We start from the raw sequence: 18282 nt of genomic DNA, 5'->3' as shown, positions 1-18282 counted from the left end.
CCTCTGCCCAGCAAGGGCTGGGGGCAGCGGGGCTGGGGGCTCCCACCTCACGTCTGCAGCATTCCCTGCACCCAGCTCTGCCCCCAAAACATTGGGAACTGCACCCGAATTGTTTGCTGGTGGAAAAAAAATAATAAAAATCTCTGCTCAGCCAGCAGCTCAATCATTCTTTCTCAGTGGCACTGAGCACCTCAACAGTGCAGAAAACCCAAATTCCACCAAGCTGCTCTCCCACGTGGATTCTCTGATGGCTGATAAGGGACTGAGTCCATGCTGCACGCTGGCTGCCAGCACAGGAGGAAGCATCCCTGCATCCCTCCCTGCCCACCATATCCTGGGGTGTGTACATCCATCCAGCTGCAGGAGCTTTGTGTTTCCCAGCCCCGTGGTCCCTGGGGATGGGGGGGGATGCTGCACCTGGAGCTCCTGGGGAAGCGTCTGCTCCGTGGCCAGCAGGAGGGAAGGGCCATGCAGGAGGGTTTGCTCTTGTACCGGCTCAGCCTGCCTGAAAAGACAATCTCAGCTCTGGCAGGGCAGCGTTTGAATAAAGATGAGCTCTTGGGCGAATCCTCCAGCACTAGATATTGTGCCATTTATCACAATAAATATGATGGGCTGCTGCTCACGTTGCCTTGCCTAATAAATCCCCCCCAGCACCTCGTTCTGGGGGCCACTCGCTGTTCAGTTGGTTGGGGACCGGGGGGGATTCAACAACAAAAAGTACCGGCACATCGGGCCTGTCCTGATGATGGAGTGACTGCAGATTAGCTTCTAAATGAAGCGCACGCTTGTTGGGAGAGACTTCCCGGATTTGCAGCAAGGCGTCGGGAAGCGAGAGGCTGAGGTCTGCCTGGGCTCCGAGCCAAAACGCCACCGGCTCCACTTCTGCATGGCCTCAAGCATGGGATAAAGGGGATAATTCACCTCCAAGGCCCTCGGGAGCAGAAAGAGGGGGCCAGCCAGGGTCCCTGGGGGTGGCCGCGTCCCCAGGGCTGAAGCCCCGATGAGATGACTTGCTCCTGGAGGGTCTTCAAGCAGGGGCGGGCTCCTAAGGAAGGCTCAGAGGCAGAGGTGGCATCTCCTCTCCTTGCACATCCCTCGGCACGTGTTTTCCCCTAGGCTTTGGGGATTATTTCCATGCTGCCTTGGATGGCAGCTCCTTCTCTCCGGGCAGAGCGCGGGGATTTTCCCTGTGTCACCTCATGCAGGGGTCAGGGTGACAGCTCTCACCCACCAGCCTTCAGGGGTGGCACCTTCATTACCACATCCACCAGGTCCACAACGTTTCCCCTCCACGCAAGATCAACCCCCCAGCGAGCCACGCTGCCTGGGGAGAAGCATCCCTTCCCCGCTCCTCCCCGACGCTAAATTATTTACAGTAACAGATAGCGGATCCCACCATGTAAGCTTTGATTTATGTAACAGGTTTATAGCCCTGGCACCGTAATCATACTCCCCAATCTCAGCAGGGAAGCGAGAGCTCCCTCGGAAACGAAGCCCTAGCACAAACACAAAATAACTCAGCAAGAAATTGCGCGGGGCTCCGGATGGCGAGCGAGCGGGGCTGGAGGGCTGCTCCATGCATTATTCATCCCCGCTCGCGTGCGTGTGTCTGCTCCCCCCCAGGTCTGGGGACAGCGTGTAAATAGATTTACGAGTGGAAAGACAGCACATTAAACAGTTTAAGTGTCTTGGAGTCCATCCTGAAGTGTATTATTGCTCCAGTGTTTTATCACGCTGCGGAGGACCGGTCTCCATAAATTAGAGCCGGCACGGTAAATCGCACGGATTGGGGTTTTGTTCGAGAACTTGGGTAAACAGTCGGTGACACCGGCTGTCACCTACCCGCGGGGCTGCTGGCTCTCAGGGGACCCCAGAAGAGAGCAGGTCCCAGCCCAGCCAGGGCTCTGCCCATCACCCCCTGCCCTGCTGGGAGAAGGGGAGGTGTCTGGGGGGGACGGATGGACGGATGGATGAGTATGGGGATAGAATAATGCAGGCGGGCGGAGAGATGGATACGTACAGTGATAGAAAAATGTACAAGGATGAATGGCTACGGCGATGGAAAATGCACAGCCGTAGCTGGATTCGAGGACGGAGGCTGCCTCGTCAGCTGGGGGGAGCAGGGGGCTGTCGCCATGCTCTGCACCCACAGCCCAGCCCCTCTCCCACGCCGCCCATCTTGCTCCTCTCCCCATCCCTCCCGCTGTCCCCCATCGTCCCCAATCCCTCCCTTGGCCCCCTCCTGCCTCTCCAGGACCAGACCCCGGCCCCAGGAGATGAACATCGCCTGGTGGTGCAGGTGAAGCCGCTGATGGAAACGTGCGGCTTGCACTGCCAGGGGACAATATTTTACCTCTGGGCACTAAGTGCCGCGATAACCCTTAGTTATTGCTGCTGTCTGCGGCACCAGAGCAACCCGTGGCCTCCTGTGGTGACAAAAGGCCCCGTCCTTCACCCCATAGGGCCAGGGAGAGACACACGGGGACTGAAACCCCGGGAGAGGCTCAACGTGTGCCCCTGTGTGGGGTTATCCCTCACCGCCCGCACCCACCTTGATGATGTCTTCGTTGTTGGACTTGCACTCCACCATGGCCGAGACGTCCACGATGATGCCGCTCAGCTCGATGGCGATGACCTTGACGGGGATGGCCACGGTGCGGCCCGTCAGGATGGCCGTGTTGATGATCTCCGTGTCCTGGGGACGGGGGCGCAAAGGGGACCGTCCTGTAACGGGGCGGCTCGCTGTCCTGCACCAAACCCCAGGGCCAGATCCTGCCTGGTCCCCCTCTTACGGCAGCCCTGGGGAAGAGCTGGGGTGGGATTTATGGGCGGATAGGTGCTGCAGGGGTGGGATTTGGGGCAGGTGGGCTGGTGGGAGAGCCAGGAGCACAGGGGAACACATCGCCACCCATCCCTGCGCACAGATCCCTCGGGGGACACCAAACCATCCCCAACACCAAACCAGAGGAGCTAAGCAGGACGGCTGGAGGAACATCACACCCCGCTCACCATGGCCAGGGGCACGATGGCCCGAATGTCCCTCTGGATGACCGTCAGCTCCGTCACCACCTTCTCCAGGTCGGGCGGGGGGTTGCGGCCCCGGTAGTCGATGTGCCACATGATGCGGCGCGTCACCGACTGGCTGGTGAAGTTCTCCATCTCAAAATCCAGCTGCATGACCTCGGAGGAGGTGTCCCCGTCCCTGGTGGGGGGCAGGAGGGAGGATACAGTGAGCTGGGTGCCCCGGGGGACCAGCAATGGGTGGTCCCATCCAGCCATGCAGAGCATCTCCAGAGGGTCCCTTCGGGGATGGTCACCACCACGGTGCTCAGCCCAAACACAGCCGGGGGGCTGCTCCGAGGGAAACCCACGCAAATGGAAGAGAATTTGATTTTTTTTCTGCTTATTCCCAGTGGGAGAAAAGCCTCAGCCTGCTCCCTTGGGTGCTATATCAACACTCTGTGCTGGACCTGAGCAGCATCACTAACCATGGGACGGGAACATGGATGAGGGGACAGCAAATGGCCACACAGGCTCTGTCCTCACCTCCTGGGCTCCGTTCTGGCTGCCCAGATCTGGGGCACGACTCCGGGGGCAGCTGCTGGGGCGCAAAACAACCCAAATTGGCCAATATCACCCCAAAGTTCCAGGGTCCCCTCTGATCCTCGCCACCCCCGAGGCAAACCGCTCATGTTCGCAGGGCCCGGAGGGCGCCGCGGCGTTGAGTCATTCATCATTTCCATTACGTTAATATTTGATCGAGTTGTTTGTCTAAAAGGTGATTGTAATCACTTTAAATTCATCTCCCGTCTCTAACCTTTCAAGGCTGATTTGAGTCGGCGGCAGAGGCAGGGAGGGGGCAGGGGAAGGGGAGGGGAGCTGGGTGCCCCCCCACCAGCCTGCGCCTGGCTCTGGGGTGGCACCAGGGTGGGCACAGGGTGTCCGAGCAGGGGACAAGGCAGCTGGTGGCCATGGGGACGTGCCTTGGTGGCCATGGGGACACCCTGATGTCAACTGCGAGCTCCGATGTTCCTCTGCTCTGGTTGCTTTTGGCATTTTCCAGCATGGCCCGAGAGCATCAGCTCGCTCTAACCCAGCTCCAAGCTTTTGCCTCCCTGACCCCAAAGACACCAGGTGATGGAGATGTGACCTTAAGGACCAGAGGGGACCGTGCCCAGGGAGCGCTCCCCTTCCACCCCAGAGGGACTCTCAGCGGGGATCAGGACAACCAGCAAGGAGCTGCAGCCTCCCGTGGTGTCAAAACTTTTACAATAACTAAAATACTTCCACCAAAACGGCAGGATCCCCGTGGCTTCACAACTCAGCCTCAAAATCCCCTATAAGCACCCACCAGCTCCCGAAACAACTGGGTGCTACCAGCTCAGACGGGGATGCAGCTGCAAAATCACCCCGATGACCTCGGAGCGCATCGCTTGGCACCCCCCCAGCACCCACGGGGCACCGCTGCCAACCAGGCGAAGACCAGCTCTGGACCAAAACCCACAGATTTCCCCAAATCACCCCCCTCGGGTGCTGCCCTGGGGTTGGGGGAGGGGGGGATTTTAGGGTCCCTTACCTGGGCCCAGCGCCCTCCGCCCTGGCCACGTCGACGGTGGCGGTGGAGTGCTTGCCGCCCGTCAGCAGCTCCGAGCTCACCAGCCACTGCACGCTCCTCGACTTGGTGCTGAGCAGGTTGACCCCTTTCTTGGCCTTCACCCTGCGGGGAGCCACGCTCAGGGCTGGATCCGACCCCCCCCCAGCCGCCCTGCTGGGGCTGCAGGGGGATTTTGCGCCCCAAATTCCTCCCGGCTCTCGGAAACATCACCCGTGGTGGAGGCGTTGTGGCGAGGTCGAGCCCACCCCAGCCCCTCTTTGCCGTGGGGTGCTGCCCCCACATCACCCCTCCGGCAAGAATTTGGGCTCCTGGCCCCAAGGTGAGGGACAGGGGAGCCTCAAGCACCGTGCCCCCTGTGCCAGGGGCTCGCTGCTGTTCACTACCAACTCCCACAGATGAGATTTGGGAACAGCTGCCCCGCGTGCCCCCCACGCTTCAATTTTCCTTCCAAGAAGCGCCAGCTCTGCCCTGCCACGGGGACAGTTTTAGATATAGGGATCATCAGCCAGCAGCCCTGACAGCGGGGGGCTGAGCCTGTCCCCATCACACCCCCTCGTCCCTAAGGATGCCCCCAAGCACCTCCCCATCCTGGTGTGCTCAGCACCTCCTGCCCCAGCTCTGGGATAAGGGGGGCACATGGAGAGCCCCTGCTGACCCCACAACCAGGTTGCATCTCATCCCCAAGGTGTCAGCGAGCAAACCCCACTGCTGCTGGCACGGCCCCAACCCCAGAACAACAAAACCCCAAAACGCTTCAAAACCCCATAAGCACCCTCCCCATCCCCTTCCTCCACCCCACCCCAACCCGAACCAAACCTCCCTTACAAAACGGCACCGCTTTTGGGGCCGATCCCGGGGTCGGGCCCCTACCTGAGGGTGAAATGCTCCACCGTGGAGTTGGACATCAGGTAGAGGAGGATGCTCAGCACCTCGCCGGGTTTCAGCGGCTTGTCGGGCAGCCGGATGAAGACGTTGCCGTCCAGCCGGTGCTCCTGCATGGGCTGCGCGGGGGGCGCCTGCAGGAGGCTGACGCTGCCGATGCGCAGCAGCGGGTGCTGCGTGGGACCCTCGGTCCTGGCCCCCCCGGCACCCCCCCGGCGAGGGGACGCTGCCGATAAGGTGTCCCCAAGGCACTGGCCGGCCCCGTCAGGGGCGTGCAGGGTGTAGTAGAGCTCGGCTTGCTGGCTCTCCCCCGGCACCTCCACGCTCTCGGGGCTCTTCCTCCTGCCCAGGGGCACGGCGCCGGGGCCAAACCAAGCACGGGGCAGCTCCGCCTGCACCAGGCAGGTGGCCAGGCTGCCCCGCAGCCGGCACGAGCTCTTGATCTCGCGGGCGTCACGGAAAGCGTGGAGCCGCACGCAGGGCAGCCGGTCGGTCACGTCGAAGTCGTCCCAATCCCGGCCGGCCACGTAGAAGAGCACTTGGACCACGGGCTGGCTGGCCACCAGGCGGGGTTGGATGATGAAGGCGCGCACTTTCCAGTTGACCGTCAGGCGGTCGGGGACCTCCAGGGTGCTGGAGGGCTGCAGGTGCTCCTTGGGCAGCACCAGCCCCGTGCTGAAGGGTCCCAGGGTGACGTTGAGCACCGGCAGCTCCTTGGTCTGGAAGACGACGAAGGGCTCGGAGCGCTGCAGCAGGGCGCTGCTGTTGCCCGGGGGGCTGGCCCCCACCTCCTTGAGGAAGAAAGCCAGGCGGGTGTTGGACAGGCGGTAGCTCACCGGCAGCATCACGGCGCCGGGGGGCTCGGCGGGCTCAGGGCTGGGGGCTGGACCCTTGGCGTGGGCTGCGAAGAGGATGGAGAGATGGGGTTAGTGCACGGCATCACCCCCCAGAGCCCCCATGGCGAGGACAAGGCGGTGCTGCAGCCCCCAGACATCTCAATAGGGGGGGTCAGGATGGTTTTTTTTCCTGCTGAGCACCCCCCAGCACCTCGGGGGTCGCTGTGATTAATGGTGGGGGGGCTCCAGCCTCCCACCAACCCACCCTTGGCACGGGATGGGGTATCCGGCAAACAGGGACACGTGCCATGAACTCATCCCACAAACCAGTCCCAAACTCTTCCCCCAAACTAGCCCCAAATTCCTCATCCCCCAAAGCAGCCCCAGCTCCCAGCCAAGCCCCCGGGTGCACGGCGCAAAGGGTGCTGAGCTCCTCCAGCATTAACCAAGCAGGTCCAGCCGGTGAGCCCCGATTGTACCAGCCATGGACACGGCCCAGTGCAAAGTGACGATGCTGGTGGCTTGTGGGGGACCAGGAGGGAGCCGAGAAGGTCACACCATGTGGGGACACGCTTGTCCCACTGCCACCAACCCTCCCAAGTGACCTGGGGCAAATTGGCCCCGGTGCCCCGCTCGTTGGGCTGGGTGGAAGCAGGAAGAGAATCTCCCAGCAGAACCCATCCCCAGCCCGCACACCCGGCCGCTCCTGCAGGAGCCTGGAAGACATCTCAAGGTCTTCACATCCGCGGCTGCCAGCAATTCCCAGGACACCCGGGCCCCCCCCCCGTCACATCTCCCCGCCACGCAGCCCGGCGCTGATTGCAGCCGCTCCCCAGCGGCCCCAGCAGCCGCCAGCACCCAAATTATGGGCGGCGAGAGGAGCTGATGTGATGGAGAGAGGCACTGATGTGAAGGCTCAGCCCCTGCCACGGCACCTGCCTGGGTGCTTCCGATGAGGGAGAGAAGCGTGCCGGGGGGGCTGCCCCAAAACTCTCACCCTTTCCTTTCATTTTATGCTTCCAAATGGATGGGAGCAGGGGTTTCTCCAGCTGGAGCATCGCTGTGGCCAGACCCATGGAGATACAGGCTTGGGGCAGAGTCGAGACCCCGTAACCCACCCAGGACCTCATTGCAGTGGGGTTTTGGGGCGTAAAAGGTTTAGGAAGGCTCCTAAAAGGATTAGCGCTCGATACAGGTACCGATGGCATCCACAGCTGCTGCTTGTCCCCGGGGCCAGGCAGGTGCTGGGGACGTGGTGGCACTGTCAGTGATGCCACCGCCCTGGTTGTGGCACGGTCCTGGGCCACGCAGCCAGGGCTGCTCCTGCCATTCCTGGTGTTTTCCCAGGAGTTTCAACAAGAGGGATTTTTTTTTTCCAAGGCATGAGATTATTCGCTGGAAAGCAGAGTTGAGAAACAATCCCCAAGTCAGAGCTACGTTGGATGAAATACCCACGAGAGCAAATGAGGCACTGGAAGCCAGGGAAAAAAAAAAAGCTCAAGTTAAACACTGAATCACTGAAACAGTGCAAATTTTGTTCATTGTCGTTTTCGTTCCTTAAAAAAATCCGGTGTTTGGGGAAGGATTAGATCATTTCGCACAGAAATCCACCCAAAGACCTGCTCCTGGCAGCACCGAGGGGCACCATCAGGCGATGCTGAGGGGGACAATTGGGGTGGCACCGAGCCCTGGCACCACACACAGAGCCCAGCACCACGCTCTGACCCCTGCCCCGTGCCATGGGGTGGCAGCAGAGAAGGATTTGGGGCAGCAGAAAGGAGAACTGATGGAGAGAAGGGTGGAAGGAAGGAAAACCCTACAGCTCAGGAGACCCTGGGCTGTGCCCAGCCCCTGCCCTGGGGGGGCAGCAGCTTTGGCACCCCCACCTCCAGCTGGGTTTGGGGGGACACAAGGGTTAAGCCCCGGCTGCCGGTTAACGGGATTTGCGGCGCCTGACCCGCATTGCCGGGTTTCTTAGGCTGGCGCAGAGGGGACCATATGGTCCTTCCACCCTCACGGCTCAGCACCACGAGCAAAAAGCAGATTTCTGCACCCAACCAGCCTGGGGGCTGCCCAGACCCCCCCTCCTTTGGCTAAAATCCCCCCCCTGCGCAGCACCACAGCAGGATGGGACCCGCACTCTCCCTCTCCAGGGTGGGCTCTGACCCACGGCGGGGAGAAAGGGGGCAGAGAGGGAGGTGGGAACACGCAGTGACCCCCCCGGCAGCCACATCTGCCCGGCCAGATGCGCCCCACGTCGCCGCAGCCAGATGGACCCGGGGATGGCCACGAGGGCACGTGGGGACAGTGGCGTGGGACGTGGCAGCACCCACCCCACCGCCCTACAGTCAGGAGACCCCCCCCAGCCGAGGGGGTTGATGCTTCTGGGGGTCTCTGGCAGTGAAATAATCCCATCCCCAAGGGGCAACCCCGCTCTGTCCTCCCTGCTTGGGGTCGGACAGACAGACCCGCCGTGGTTATGGCTAGTGGGGGGTTATGGCTTGCTTGCCTTCATTCTCACCCCAAATCCCCAGCAAATGGGGCTCATGGGGAGTGTTCCTCAAACCCAGCTCCATCCCCACTGCCCTGAGGCTGAAGAGCCTCCTCCTCCTCCTCCTCCTCTCGCCCAGCCCCGATACCCAGCGCTGAGCTCCGGCTTAGCCCCAGCCCCAGCTGTCTGCCATAGGGATCGCTTTAGGCACGCTCCGGGGGGGATCCTGATCCCGGCTTATCCCCCGGGCTGCAGCAGGGGGCTCCCAGCACATATATCCCCACTTAGCAGGGGAAAAACAGAGAGAAAAACACAGGAAAATAAGACTGGGGGAGGGAGGTGGGGGCTGTGCCCCAGCTCCCCCACTCAGGGCAGGCTGCACTCTGCTGGTGCTTCTCCGGAGGAGTTCCGGCACTCCCTGGTGACCCTCGGGGACAAAAAGGCTCCAGGGTTTAAGCAGTGGTCAAAGAGGAGTGGGATGCGCCCTGAGACCCCAAAAAGGGCAGCCCCCAGGGCACAGCCTTCATCTCCAGCACCCCACCGAGCCTCCCGGGGTGCTCCCACCATGAAGCCACCCGCAGATGTCCCAGCTGTGACTTCGTTTCAAGGCAGCGTGAAACCACCCCGCTGCCCCCGAGCACCCCAGTTAAAGATTTGGAGCCCCAAAACTTACAGCATGAGCCCCCCCGGGTCCATACTTCACCCCCACAGCCATTAGGGTCAACTGCAAACTGGGGACACAAGCACCACACACTGGGGCTGCCCCAAATCTGGGTGTCCCAACACCGGGATGCTCCAGCCAAAGGGGGACCTGGGCAGGGGTCAGGCTCACGCCCACCTCCCCATGTCCAAACCCACCCCCAGGCACTGACCCCCACCACCTTATACCTCCATCCAATTTGGGGCTGACCCCCAAACAGCATAAAACCCTATAAAAAAGGGGAATGGAGGTCTCCACCTCCACCCAAAACTCAAACCTTCATCCCCAGTGGTGCCAAACCCGGGCGCATCCCCGGCACGGGGAGCTTTGGGCATGGCAGGGGGAGCCCCCCCCGGTGCTCTGTGCCTCGATGCAGCCTGGGGAACCCCCCCCCGCAGCACAACCCGAGCCGAATCGGGAAACCCGGCCCTCGTGGGAAGCCTGGAAACGCTTCCCATCAGCCGGAGCCTTGGAAATTGTTTGCGGCGACATGAAAGACAACAAGCTCCCCGCGCCCGCCGACGCGGTGCGAGCCTCCATCTCCAGCCCTGGCTAATTGGAACTCAATTAAGTGAATAATTGTTACAAATGTACCGGCACCTCCCCCCGGCTCACGGCGGTGAGACGGCCGAGGGGGTGCTGCGACGGGGGGGCCGTGAAGCTCCTGGGCCACCCGCAGCCCCCGGCGCTGCCCCACGGAGGCGGTGGGGCCGGGAGGCACCACAGCGAGAGGGACCCCGGTGCTCGTCCTGGGAGGTTGGTGGGGTTGGGGCTTCCCAAAAGCAGCCTGGGGTCGGAATCAGGTGGGTGGTGGTTGGGAAGAGAGGATCGAGTCTCACTAGGGGCAGTATTGCTGCTCAGGGTGGATTCTCCGCTGTCTAATACAGGGTTGTGCTGACGACTCTCCCTTCCTTCAGGTCCCAGAGGAAAAGGAGAGGGATGTCTGTGTCTGGGGGTATCCATAGAAATCCTCCTCCCAAATCCCACCTGGGGACACCTCTTCCAACCACCAGCCTCCAACAAGAGCATGGTGGCGGCTGCTGGGGTGCAGCAACCCCCTGGGCAACAGCAGCACCCCTGGGTGACAGCCCAGCACCCCTGGGGAAAAGCAACCCCCCAAAAAATGCTGGAAAAACACACGCCGGGCACCCCAGGCTGCAGTGCTGAGCCCTGCGTTTCCCCCAGGAAATTATTAAAAGGGAAGGGAGGGGGGAGAAGGAACCTAAAGGAATAAATAAATACGGGCTAAATGGGATGTGCCGCGCTCAGGCGCAGCCTGCCATAAATTCCCGGAGCAGGCGAGGCTTTTACGCGGCAGCTACTTTAGAGCAATTTCCACAAATCACGTCAGGGGACAGGCCAGGGGCCGGGGAGGAGAGGGCCTTTGCGGAGGAGGAAGAAAAATGAAGAAATGAATTAAAAGGTGAGGAAAAAAAAAAGGAAAAATAAAAAGGACGAGGAATTGCCCGAGCATGAATGTCCACGGGAACACCCCTGGGGCTCCAAAACGCAGCACAGCGGGGGGGTGCCATGGATAAACCCAGCAGCTGCTGAGCCCGGGATTGAGACAGCATCGGTGTGGGGTGGCAGTGAGCCCCCTAAAGCCACCTGTCCTGCTCACAGCCCCTGTCCCATCTCTGTCCGACCCCATTGTGCCAAGGGACACGTTTTGGGCTGATGCGGCGCCGATTCCTTCTCCCCTGTGCAGGGCAGTGCTGAGCCGGAGCAGGATGCAGCAAGAGGCACAAAATGAGCCGTGAAGGAGCCAGGATGGGGTCCAGCATCGATAAGAAACACCCCAAGAGCAGAGGGAAAGCCCCAAAAGCAGAACAACTTTTGTCAGCCCCGCAAGGAGAGCACAACCTGCCCCCGTAACCCTTGCAGGGCTGGAACACAAAGCACCCGAGACCCCGGGCTTTCAGCAGAGCTATTGAAAAATCCGTGATGGCAAATATTGCACAAGCCAATTTCTCCCAAATTGAGGGGAAACCCTGAGCTCAGAGCACCTCTACCGACGGCGAGGAGCACCAGGACCTGCCCCGTTACGCACCGGTCCCCTCACCGCCATCCCACAACCTCCCCGCGAGCAAAACCCACCCCAAAGGCAGCACGGCCCCGGCACCACAGAGCCCCCTCCTCCCTCCCGGGGGGGGCAGCTCGTTAGCTGAGCCCTGTATTTAATAATAAAAGACGCTGATTAGATTAGCCAGAGTGACCTTTTCCAGATGGATGGGATGCTCGCTCGGCGACGAGCGCCGCACGGGAGGGGAACGCACCGATTCCTCCAGCCACCGCTTTTGGGCTGCAAAGAGCCAAAAATTGGGTAACGCCATGCAAGAACCCCTTCCTTTGCCCTTTAAATCTCTGCTTTTCCCAGGATTTTTTTTTTCCTGCCTCCTCCCTACCGCCAGAAGCCATGTGATGGATGGGGACAGGCGGGTGGCTGCGCCCGCACAACATCAGGGGATGCTCTGCTGGGGTTGGGTTGGTTTTTGCCTTTCCTTCCTTTTTTTGATTTATTATTTTTTTTTAGGAAACAGGTTTAGAAAGGAGGGACCACAGCAGCTGGCCACGGTGGGGTGAATTAAGCAGCATCGCTGTGCAACGTCCCGCTGTGGGGTTTCATCTACCTGGTGCCCTGCCTCAGTTTCCCTGGGTGGTGCAGCAGGGGGAGCCTGGTCCCAAAATTCTGGGGCAATTTTTGTGCCGGCTCCTGCTCATCCTGCACACACAGCCCCAGCTGAGGGTTTCGAGGCACCTCTCCGAGCACCCAGGGACAAACCTGAAAAGGATCAACTTGTTGCTGGGCTGCCGAACCAGCAGGCAGCAACCCCACCCCTAATAGGGTCTAAACCCCATTAGGAACCCGAGGGGAAGAAAAGGCAGCAGGGAAGAGCTGGGGTCACCTAAGGGCACCCCGGAGCTGGAAGACAGAATTTTGGCTCCGGGGTGCCCTCGTGTGACCCCTTCCTGCCTGGTTCAGCCCGGTTTGGGGGCCTCGTCCTGCCCTGTGCCCCACCAGGAGGGCGAGGTGCTGCCGGCCCCCATCTGCTTGGGGCTGGTGCTGGGGGTGCTGAGCCCCTGAGCCCCAGCCTCGCACCCGGGACCTGGTAAATGAGCAAACGCCGGGTGCGTTTTCCCCATTCCAGCAGCGAGTTATGGCACATCTCCACCTGCTGGCCTGAAAAATCCCCAAGGCAGGGGATGCTCGGAGCCGAAATGGGGCCGGGAGGTGATCCGCACCCCGCTGGGGTTGGGGTGCGCTGGCTGGAGCTCCCCTGGTGATCCTACAACCCCAGCCCTACACACGGAGCTCGGTCCCACTGGGAATTAAGGGGGGGAGATGTAGGGAGAGGGATATGGTCCCAGCCCCATCCCCAGTGGGGTGGAGGCATGGGGGAGCCGGCCCTGGTGGCCCCAGAGGTGACAGCAGCACCGTGTGGGGACCCCTTTGCTCCGGTTAGTGCCCCTCCACGGCACGGCTGTGGGGTCCCCCTTTATTTTTATCCCACACTCCTCAGGAGAGCAACCAAGCAGCACTACGCCAGCTGGAAAGCCAGGCCTGCCTTGCACGGGGACACCGAATAACCCCACATCTCCGCCTCCACGGGAGGGGAAACTGAGGCAGGCAGCGGGGCCGAGGCTCAGCGAGCAGCAGGGGGAGGACACAGGGGCTGACCCCAAACCCACCCAAACAAACCGATGGGTGAACCCCCACTGTACCACATCCCAAAAGGGCTCTTCCAGCTCTGCAGCTCCGCCGTGCCCAGCACCCGAGCTCCGTCCCTCCGGAAAACCCTCGCACAGCCCCGGGGCCACCCCAGCCCGGGGGTTCGGGGATGCCAAAATCCCCTCTCTGCCAGCAGCTGGTGTGGGGTCGCAGCCAAGTGGGGGCTCCCGGGGGGGCTCCCGGAGCCGCAGAGAAGCACAAAGCGGGGTGAAGCTGCTGCCGAGGGTTGGTATTAAGAAGAAAAAGAAAGAAATTAAAAAGGAAACAGGGAAAAAAGCATCCTCGGGTGGCAGAAAAGGGCGCCGCGCAGCCAGAGGCTGAGCCCAGCAGGCAGCCGGAGCGATTCCTAAGGAAGGCCGAGGAAATTTGGAGCTTTTGGCCGCTTTTTGTGGCTCCCTCCGAGACCTTCAGCTGTCCAGAAAAGGCCAAAGGGGCTGGCGAGGACAACTCACATCCCAAAACCATCCCCAAACCCATGGCAGGCGCATTGCAAGGGTCACGGTGGCCCCTGGGGCCACCCTCACCCACCGGTGCATGGGGGGGGGGGTCTGATTTTGGGGTGCTGGGGCTGGGAAATCCGCCCCATCCCTTAACGGGCTGGGTGAGGCCAGGTGGGTAGGAGGGATGGAGAGTGGGGAGTGGGTTCTGGGGGTCCTATAAAGCCAGCCCCATTGGCAGCAGCCCCGTGCCAGCCCCAGCACTCCCTGCCACCAGCCCGGCTCCGGCCCCCCCACCACAGCACCAGGCACCCCTCCTCCTGCTGGGGACCCCCCAACCCATCGCATCCCCCAGCCCAGGGGCTCAAACCCTGCCCTGCCATAAACCCAAAGCCTGACCCACCCCGCTGCCTGCTCCTAGATGAGGGGGGGCTCCAAATAAACCCCCCCAGGAGGGGATGGGGAAGCAGGGGCCGCATCCAGCCCCGTGCCCCAAAACCCTGGCGAAGCCGGGAAATTTCCCCCGATGTCTCTGAGCATTTATCCCCCAGTGGGGCTGGCAGATGCCTGCCGTGGTTTTTCCCCCCCCCACGGGGAAACGCCGAGCCAGCCGCCCGCAGATCCTAAAGGCAAAATCAAGGCAGGGAAGGAAGGAAGGAGGGAAGGAGGATGAGCACATTTCCCCCGCCGGCTGCCAACCCCGTTACCTGTTGGTCCCAAAAAAGCCAGTGCCCGGGGAAGCACCGTGGGTCCGCACCTGCTCCTGGGGTCCCTTTGGGGGGGGGACACAGGGGGGTCCCAGCACCCCCAGCCCCTGGGTGAAGTTGCGGTGCCCAGCGAGGCAGCGCCGTGCTGCGGGTGCTGCACCGGGAGCATCCCTGCTCCTGCTGCTCTGGGGGGAGCCGGGGGGGGTCAGGGGAAAAATAAACCCTGGCTGCCCCCTGCAGCGCTCTCAGCACCCCCCCCTTTTTATATATAATTTATTTTTTTTTAATTATTATTATTTTTCTGCAGGGGGTAAACAGCTCTCCCCAAGCTCCTCCGAGAGCCTCGGGGGGCTGCAGATGCTCGGGAGCCCTGCCCAAGCCCCCCCCCAAGCTCCTCATCCATGGGGTGCTGGGACGTGGTCCTGAGACCCCCCCCCCGGCTCTGGTGGCACAGCCCCAACCCCTGGGGGCACCCCAAAAGCCCCAGCTGGACGAGGGGTACACACGGCACCCCCAGACACCAGCAGCCCCCCGCTTTCTGCGCAACCACCGGGGAAAGGCACCACAGAAGGTGCATTGGCAGGGGTCGCTTTTACCCCAAAAAAGCCCCCCCCTCAAAAAAAAAAAGCCCCCTGCAGCAGGTGCCACCATCCCCAGGGCTGGGATGTCGCGGGCAGGGTGACAGCAGCGATTGAAATGCAACTCAGGGAAAGTGAGCGCAGGCAGCGGGGCCCCCCCTGCCCAGGCCTCAGGCTGGGAGGGGGCAGCAGCACCGGCTGGGACCCCCCCCCCCGACCCTAAATCCTTATTTTTTTTTTTTAGGGTGGGGAAAGGGGTGAGGAAGAAGCAGGGGGAGAGGCTGTGCCCCCCACCCGCCCGCACCCCAACCCAAAGCGATGCCCACGAGGAGGAGAAAGCGTTGGGGGGGGCCAGGGCAGGGGGGCTTTGGGGAAAAAGGGGGGGGCTTTGGGGATAAAAGGGGGGGGCGACCCCCCTTCTCCCCACCCAAGCAAACAGCCCGGTGAAGCTGTCGTTTAATTAAAGCAGGAAAAAACTCCGATCTTCACCCATTTCATCTTGGGGGGGGGGGCGCAGAGGGAGAGGGGAGGCAGCGGCTGCGGGGGGGTTTTAAGGCAGAGAGAGGCAGGGTTTGGGGGAGCCCCCCCAGGCCACAAAGCAGGTTCCCGTCCCGTGTCCCCCCCCACGGCACTTACCGGGGAGCAGCAGGCAGCAGAGCAGGGCGGCCAGCCCCGGGGGCATCTTCTTTGGGGACCCCATAGCGAAATGTGGGGTTAGGGGGGGGTGGGAAGGGGGGGGCAGCGGCAGGAGCAGCCAGGCCCCGAGCCCACCCCACCCCCCCGTGGCAAAAAAAATGTGAAATAAATAAAATCCAAGCAGGCACCAAAAAAAATAATATATAGATACCCGCAGAAATCCCCTAAATCCAACCACGTGCGAGCCGGCGGCAGCAGCCAACGGGGGAATTTGGGGGGGGGGGGGGACACCAGGTTGGGGTTAGGGGGGCTCGGTGCCCCCCCAGCTCCCAGGGCACAGCACCCCAATCCTGCCGCAACCCCCCCGGTGCCTGCAGGGCGAGCGGGGGCGCGCCGAGCCGGGGTGGGTCCCCCCCCCTCCTCCTCTTCCTCCTCCTCCTCCTCTTCCTCCTCCTCGGGATCCAGGGGGGGGGGGAGAGAAGAGCACGTGTGCCCCCCCCCCCCAAGGAATAAAAAAAAATAAAATAATAGAATAAAAGCTGCGCCGATGAAGGATGATGCTGCAGGGCTAGCAAGTCGCCGGCCCCCCCCGTCTCTCTCCCTGCACAATAATAATAATAAAAAAATCTTTATATCGTCTCCAAGCGGCTTTTTTTTCCCCCAAAAAAATCGGAATGAAAGAGGAAAAAATAAAAATAAAAAATAATAAAAAACGACGATAACAGGAAAAAAAAAAAAAAAAGCAGCAGGAGGGTGAATAATTAATCCGAGGCAGATGCAATTAATCAGGAGCAGCTCGGCGGAGTCCCCGCATCCGAAGGCAAAGTTTGGGGGGAGCGGAGCCTGGAGGGGGGGGGGGAGGGCAGGGGCTCAGCCGCTGCCCCCCCGTGAGGGCTGGAAGCGGGGGGACCCGGCCATGAGCACGGCAACGAGGGGGGGTCCCCGCCTCCCTCCGCCCCCCCCCCGGGTTTAAAGAGGGGGGGGTGCCCCGCCGCTGTTGGTAAATAAAAGCGAAAAGGGGGGGCGGGAGGAGGGTGGGAATGGGGGGGGGCTCTGCTCCTCGGCCCCCCCCCCCGCCCCCCCCCCTGTCTCTGGACCCCCCCGGTGCCGGGGGGGGGGGCCCGCTGCTGGGCGCTCCCGTGGCCGCTCGCCCGGTCGGAGCCGCATCGGGCTCCGGGGGGGGGTCAGAGCGGGGAGGGCGGCAGGGGGAGGCGCCTTCCCCTCCTCCCTCCTCCTCCTCCTCCTCCTCCTCCTCCTCCTCCTCCTCCTCCTCCTCCTCCTCCTCCTCCTCCTCCTCCTCTTCCTCCTCCCCCTCCTCGGGCGAGGAGCTGGGAGCAGAGCGCATCAACGCAGCCCCCTTTTTTCCCCGACCCCCCCCCCCCCATCTTCCCCAAGCAGCCCCCCAGCCGGTCTCCATCCCACCCCCCCCTCACCCAGCACCCATGGGTGCAGCCTGGGGGGGCTGTGGGGTCAGCGCTGCCCTCCCCTCCCTTCCCTCCTGCTATAGGAGAAAAGAATAGGGAAGGTTGTGGGATGGGGGATGAGGGTGTGGGGAGAGGGGTGGGGGGCGCAGAGCACCGGGGGGGGACATTTGGCACCCCAGGGTGGAGAGAGGCAGCTGGGCTTGGCTGCTTCCCACCCCCCCGATGCCATTTGGGGGGGTTTTGGGGTCCTTCCCCATCAGCTGGGGTGTGGGGATGTCCAAGCCCCGGTCCCCCAGCACCACCCTGAGTTGGGTTTCCACCAAAAATGAGGGCAGGGAGGGGGTCCGGCACCCCCAGCCCCCCCAGCAGCAGAGGGGGGCGATGCCGAGGCTGCACCCAGGGGACCCCAATACTTCCCCCCCCTGCCCCATCCCGGTGGCACGGCGCTGGAGACACACAGAGCAGGCCAGATGTCCCCCCATCACCCCCCAACGTGGCTCCCGTGCCCCCTCCCCACATTTCCCTTCCTCTGCCACCCCCCCTGAGCCCCCCTCCCCCATGGCCCTTCCTGCTCCCCTGCCATATATTTCCCTTCCTGCCTTCACCAGGAAATATTGGCCAGCGCGTTCATCCTGGAAGCCTCATTGATAGGGGAAGTGCATAAGACATCTCCATTAATGCCAAAATAATTCACGGCAATTAATGGGATCGACCTTGAGCGGCGACAGAAGGCGAAGAAGCCCCCGAGAAGAGCCCGCTGGGCGCGATGCCGAGCGGCAGCACCACGGGGGGGGAGGACGGACCCCAACCCACCCCCAGAGCACCCAGCACCTTTGGGTGCTGCCAGGAGGCTTTGCGAGCCATGCCGGGTGCCAGGATGATGCCACCCCTTAACTGGGACCATATGGGGGGGGACTCTGCCCCAAAACCCACCCTAGACCCCTCTGGGAGGGCAGCGCACGGTGTCCAGCGTCCCCAGAACGCCCGGTGGCTGCGGTGAGGGGTCCGGCCCCAGCAGGCAGGCGACGGCCGCTGGGTTTTCAGAAAAATCCCATGATTTATAAACCACTCTCCCGATTGCTTTGGGGAGGGGAGGGCTGACTCACGGGCTGCAGTCCCCGGGGACATGGAGAAGTGGCGGGGAGAGGCGGTGGCACGGCCGTGATTCATCCCTTCAGCCCGTCCCCAGCCTCAGTTTCCCCACTCCAAACCTGGCCCCGGGGCAGGGAATCGGGGCCGGTGT

General features: G+C 62.2%; 1 protein-coding gene across 1 annotated transcript in view; it reads right to left on the bottom strand.

Moving 5' to 3' along the window:
• The window catches only part of TMEM132E (transmembrane protein 132E), a 21525-nt gene extending 4725 nt beyond the window's left edge, over positions 1 to 16800 (bottom strand). Inside the window, exons 1-5 of the mRNA XM_068656376.1 lie at positions 15616 to 16800; positions 5489 to 6401; positions 4580 to 4720; positions 3013 to 3205; positions 2555 to 2698 (exon numbers count right to left, since the gene is read on the bottom strand). Of these exons, the coding sequence (XP_068512477.1) occupies positions 2555 to 2698; positions 3013 to 3205; positions 4580 to 4720; positions 5489 to 6401; positions 15616 to 15679 (1455 nt within the window). The 5' untranslated portion in view covers positions 15680 to 16800. The remainder of the gene's footprint in view (positions 1 to 2554; positions 2699 to 3012; positions 3206 to 4579; positions 4721 to 5488; positions 6402 to 15615) is intronic.
• Positions 16801 to 18282: the final 1482 nt, after the last annotated feature.

The sequence above is a fragment of the Anas acuta genome, chromosome 19 (genome assembly GCF_963932015.1).
Source record: "Anas acuta chromosome 19, bAnaAcu1.1, whole genome shotgun sequence".
In the NCBI taxonomy this organism is placed as follows: domain Eukaryota; kingdom Metazoa; phylum Chordata; class Aves; order Anseriformes; family Anatidae; genus Anas; species Anas acuta.
The sequence above is the reverse complement of the archived record's forward strand: the minus strand, read 5'-3'. Positions and strand labels throughout refer to the sequence as shown.